The sequence below is a fragment of the Pristiophorus japonicus genome, unplaced genomic scaffold (genome assembly GCF_044704955.1).
Source record: "Pristiophorus japonicus isolate sPriJap1 unplaced genomic scaffold, sPriJap1.hap1 HAP1_SCAFFOLD_576, whole genome shotgun sequence".
In the NCBI taxonomy this organism is placed as follows: domain Eukaryota; kingdom Metazoa; phylum Chordata; class Chondrichthyes; family Pristiophoridae; genus Pristiophorus; species Pristiophorus japonicus.
In genome coordinates, this window is record NW_027254484.1 from 107,501 (window position 1) to 112,940 (window position 5,440).

The 5,440-nt window shown below is 69.1% G+C and overlaps 1 protein-coding gene across 1 annotated transcript; it reads right to left on the bottom strand.

Moving 5' to 3' along the window:
• Positions 1 to 873: 873 nt before the first annotated feature.
• LOC139254788 (zinc finger protein 11-like) lies at positions 874 to 3,864 on the bottom strand. Its single transcript, XM_070873811.1, has one exon. It carries the CDS (start codon positions 3,862 to 3,864, stop codon positions 874 to 876), a length of 2,991 nt encoding a protein of 996 aa, XP_070729912.1.
• Between the last annotated feature and the right edge of the window lie 1,576 nt (positions 3,865 to 5,440).

Consider the following 5,440-nt stretch of genomic DNA (forward strand, 5'->3'; position numbering starts at 1 on the left):
CGAACGCGCGGGTGCAGGCTATTCGACTGGAGGGGCATCAGGCCCACGGTTGAGACGTTGTTTCTCCGCCCTCCCCAGCGCGGAGGGAGGGAGGGGGTGGGCGGAGGGATGTGTGTGCGTGTGGGGAGAGGGTGGGGGGGAAAACACGTGTGGCCTTGCCCCTCCCCTCCCCACCCACCCGTGAGCCTTCCGGAGGTAGGGAGCAGGAACGCTCGTATCGTCTCACGCCCCCGGTCCGCGCGCCTGTGCGGGGCGTGTGCGAGAGCGGGGCTCTCTGTACCCGTCGGGGCAGGGAGGGTGGGGGTAAGGAGCACGAGGTGATCTGATTGGTGTTTGCCTTGAGATGGGATTTGTGAGGGACGGGGGCAGGGGGAGAAGAGGGCGAAGGTGAGCACGGGCGGGGGAGGGGTCGAGTTCGAAGGGGTCAGGAGTCCGCTTGACCTCCTCCCCCCACCACACCCCCCACCCCGACCCCAGCTTGCAAACGGCGCCCTCTTCAGGGGAGGTGGGGAGCGGGCGGCGATGCACGCCGCAGTCGAATAGCCCGCCGCGCGGCACGAGGGGCTTGTGGGGGTGCGGGGAGGCGGAGGAGCTGTGCGGTCCGCAATCGAGGGATAATTCAGTGTTTGCAACGTGCAGTAGGGGGAGGGGAGAGGGAACGGCGGGGGAGGGGAGGAGAGGGGACGGAGGGGGAGGGGAGGAGAGGAGACGGAGGGGGAGGGGAGTTGGGACCAAGTCCCCACAAGACCCCCTCGACCTGCCCAGCAACGACCGGATCCTAGCCCCGCCCACTCTTACCCCCAACCCCTCCCCCGCCCTCCCATGGGTGGGGGGAGGCGGTTAAGCCCCCAACCCAGCCCCCCCACCCCTCGGTCAGCGGGGACAGGGCAGGGCCCGGTCGGCCGCGTGGCGGGGGAGGTGACAGGCCAGCTCAAAGGCCCGGGCAAAAGCCTCGGGGCAGTGGGGGCAGGGAAAGGCGGGCTGGTGCTGGGCCGGGCGACGGCAACGGTGGCCGAGCAGCTCCACCAGCCGGCCAAAGTCGCGGCCGCACAGGGCGCAGTCGTAGGGGCGGGGGGCGGCGGGGGCGTCCGGGCTGGCCGCCCGCGCAGGGAGGGGGGCGTCCGTGGTGCTGGCCTCCGGGGGTTGGCGGATGTCAGCATACGGGGCCTCGTAGCCCTGCGGGAGTTCCAGGCCTTGGGCCTGCGGGGGTTCGCGGTTCTGCGCACGCGCCTCCTCTAAGCCCTGTGGGAGTTTGAGGCCTTGGGCCTGTGGTAGTTGCCGGCTCTGCGCATGCGCATTTTCCGAGCAATGTGGTAGTTGCCGGCTCTGCGCATGCGCATTTTCCGAGCAATGTGCTAGTTGCCGGCTCTGCGCATGCGCATTCTCCGAGCCCTGCGGCTGCTGCCGGCTCTGCGCATGCACATTCTCCGAGCAATGTGATAGTTGCTGGCTCTGCGCATGCGCATTTCCCGAGCTATGTGGTAGTTGCCGGCTCTGCGCATGCGCATCCTCTGAGCCCTGCGGGAGTTGCCGGCTCTGCGCATGCGCATCCTCCGAGCCCTGCGGCAGTTGCCGGCTCTGCGCATGCGCATTCTCCGAACCCTGCGGCAGTTGCCGGCTCTGCGCATGCGCATCCTCTGAGCCCTGCGGCAGTTGCCGGCTCTGCGCATGCGCATTCTCCGAACCCTGCGGGAGTTGCCGGCTCTGCGCATGCGCATTCTCCGAGCCCTGCGGCAGCTGCCGGCTCTGCGCATGCACATTCTCCGAGCAATGTGGAAGTTGCTGGCTCTGCGCATGCGCATTCTCCGAGCCCTGCGGGAGTTGCCGGCTCTGCGCATGCGCATCCTCCGAGCCCTGCGGCAGTTGCCGGCTCTGCGAATGCTGCTCCCCGGCCTCCGGCGTCGGCGGCCCCCCCCGGCAGTGCCGGGCCCGGTGGCCCCTCAGCCCCCCGGGGGCCTTGAAGGCCCGGCCGCAGCGGGGGCAGGCGTGGGGGCGCAGCGGCGAGTGGGTGCGCCGGTGCCGGCCCAGCAGCGAAGGGCGGGTGAAGCCCTTGCCGCACTGGCCGCAGACGTAGGGCCGCTCGCCCGTGTGGAGGCGGGCGTGGTGGTCGCGGTCCCGCCCGCTCTTGAAGCGGCGGGGGCAGGAGGGGCAGGGGTAGGGGGCCCGGTCCGAGTGGGCCCGCAGGTGGCGGGCCAGCTCGTAGGGGTAGCGGAAGCCCTTGTCGCAGTGCGGGCAAGCGTGCCGCGGCGGGTCGGGCAGGTGGCGCCCCCGGTGCTTGAGCAGGTAGGAGGCGGTCTTGAAGCGCTTGGGGCACAGCGGGCACGGGTAGGGGGTCTGGTCGGTGTGGGTGCGCAGGTGCTGGGCCAGGTAGTGGGGCCGCTTGAAGCGCTTGTCGCAGCGGGGGCAGGGGAAGGGGGCCTCGTCGGTGTGAGTCAACCGGTGGCGGAGCAGCTCGTAGGAGTTGACGAAGCCCTTGCCGCAGGCCGGGCAGGCGAAGGGCCGCTCGTCGGTGTGGCTGCGCTGGTGGCGGAGGAGGTGGGAGGCCCGGCTGTACCGGCGGCCGCACTGGGCGCAGCGGAAGGGGGCGGGCAGCGGCGGGTGCAGGGCCACCCCCGTTCCTCCCCGGTGCAACGGCGACGAGGAGGCGGCGGAGGAGGAGGCGTGCTCCTGGAGCTCGGCCGCCCCCTCGAAGGTCAGCCGGCACAGCGGGCAGGAGAAGGGGCCCTGGCCGGCGTGGCCCGCCAGGTGGTGGCGGGAGAGGGCCTGGGGGTCGCAGAAGGACTTGCCGCACACGGCGCACTTGGGGCGCTCGGGGAGGGGGGCGGGCCCGTCCGCGTTGGCCGCCGTTGTCGGGCCGGGGGCCGGGCAGGGCGGGGCGGGCCCGAGCGAGGTCGGCGTCAACATTGGCGACGAGGCCCATGATGTCAACGTTGTCGTCAATGTTGGCGACGAGGCCAATGGCGTCAACGTTGGCGACGAGGCCAATGGCGTCAACGTTGGCGACGAGGCCAATGGCATCAACGTTGGCGACGAGGCCAATGACGTCAACGTTGGCGACGAGGGAGCGATCAATTCGGCGGAGGCTGCCACCGGCGCCCTCTGGTGGGTGCGCCGGTGACGGCGGAGCGTGCCGGGGTCGCGGAAGGCCCGCAGGCACTCGGGGCACGGGTACGGCCGCTCGCCGGTGTGCGAGTACTGGTGCCGCAGGAGGTGGGCTGAGCGGCTGTAGCCCTTGCCGCAGGCCCGGCAGCGGAAGGGGCGGCGGGGCGGGGGCCCGTGCTCGGCCCGGCGGTGGCAGGCCAGGCCCCGGGGCCGGGCGAAGCGGCGGGGGCAGGCGTCGCAGCGGTAGGGGCGGGAGGGGTCGTGGACCAGGGCGTGGCGGGCCAGCTCGTAGCGCTCCTTGAAGGACTTGCCGCACTGGGGGCAGGCGAAGGCCGAGGGCCGCCCGTGACGGCGCCGGTGCTTCTGGAGGTACCAGGGCGTGGCGAAGCGCTTGGGGCACAGCGGGCACAGGTACGGGCGCTGGCGCTCGCAGGAGTGGCGGGCCAGCAGCTCGGGCAGGGCAAAGTCCAGGCCGCAGGAGCGGCAACGTTGCGCGTCGCCGCGCGGGTCCGGCGCGCCGGCGGGCGGCGTCTGCGTCGGCGACGGCGGCGGCCGGCAGCGGTGGCGGGCCAGCAGCGGGAAGTAGCCGAAGCCCCGCCCGCAGGAGGAGCAGATGAAGGGCGTGCGGGGCGGGTGCAGGGCCCGGTGACGCCAGAGGGGCCAGGCGCCCGGGAAGCGCTTGCCGCAGTCACCGCAGCGGTGGGGGCGGCGGGGGGCGGGCGGGCCGGGCCTCCCCCGGCGGAGCGGGGCCCGGCGCGTCATCGTCCCGGGGCGGGGGAGGGGCCGCTACCCGACCGCGCGCATCGCCAGCCGCCCGCGCCGTCTCCCTCCTCTCCCTCCCGCCTTCCGACGGAGTACCCACGTCTACCGCCCTTCTTCGCTCTCCCTCGCGATCGTCACAGCCGGCAAGAGGGGGTCGCGAGTGGCGAGATAAATAGTCCGAGGCAGAGGGGGGGGTCGATGGATTGTCCGTCGAGGCTTCTTGCTCCGGAGGGTGGGGGGGGCGTCCGTTCCGGGCCCCACGGTTGTCGCTGTTGGTCGCCGCTGGGTCGAGTCGCTTGTCACGCGCCGGTCTCTTTGCGGGGGGAGGGGGAGCGGGGCGACGATCGCACACCTCTGCCAGCAAACCTCCTTTTCGCACCACCCCCTCTCACCCCTGCCCGCAGACCCCCTTGCTCTTTTGTTTCTCCTCCTCCTCTTCTTCCCGAGGGGGGCGTTGGGGGGGAGGGGGGCAGGAGCGGGGGAACAGCCCACGGAGAGAGAGAGAGGTCGGTGTCTCTCGCTGGCCCTGCAAGGGGTGGGGGGTGAGGGGGGAGGAGGAAGACGGGCGAGCGTTGAGACAATGCAAATGGCCGACGCGCGCGCTCCCCACCCCCGCACACACCCCCTCCCCCCACCACACAAGTCTCACAAGGGGGAGGGGGGGGGGAGTCTGGATTCCGAAACATTCCGAATTTTGGAACTCTGGATTTTGGACGCTCAAAAATCAATATTGACCCCGGAATATCCCAAGTGCCCCAATTAATATATTTTGAGCTTTATCAATATAGAAGAGTAATATTATGCCCCTGAATAGTTCCCTCGCTGACTCATTCCCCCGTTGGTGTATTTACAGATAGATTGATGGACAGATATTGATCTCATTCCGTTGATATAAATCTATCTGTAAATATATTCAGATATTGTCCGCATGTTCCCCCCCCCCCCGCCCCCCAGACACCAGACTCCCGAAGCGAGCGCTCGACTCGGAACTCCTGCACGGGCGCGCGAGCCCCAAGGTGGGCAGAGGAAACGTTCTGCAAGGGACACACCCACTCCCCTGATAAAGTGCAACACCCGCCCCCCGCACCGACACCTGGGAGTCCCCCCTGGCCCAAAGACCAGTCCGCCCCTAAGTGGTGGAAGTGCATCCGGGAGGGCGCCGAGCACCTCGAGTCTCGTCGCCAATTGCGAGCACGCAGAAAGCAAGCGCAAGGCAGCGGAAGGAGCGTGCGGCAAACCTGTCCCACCCTCCCCTTCCCTCAACGTCTATCTGTCCCACCCTCCCCTTTCCCTCAACGTCTATCTGTCCCACCCTCCCCTTCCCTCAACGTCTATCTGTCCCACCCTCCCCTGCCCTCAACGTCTCTCTGTCCCACCGTCCCCTTTCCCTCAACGTCTATCTGTCCCACCCCGTGACAGGGACTGCGACTCCCGTATTGGACTATTCAGCCACCTTAGGCCTCGTTTTTAAAAGTGGAAACAAGTCTTCCTCGATTCCAAGGGGCTGCCTCTAACGATGAGATATAGACAAGTGATATTAACCCTTATACTCATTCCGTTATATACTCTCTGCCCC

Excerpts from the sequence above, each read along its gene's own strand:
- LOC139254788 (XM_070873811.1), bottom strand. The coding sequence starts at position 3,864 with ATGACGCGCCGGGCCCCGCTCCGCCGGGGGAGGCCCGGCCCGCCCGCC.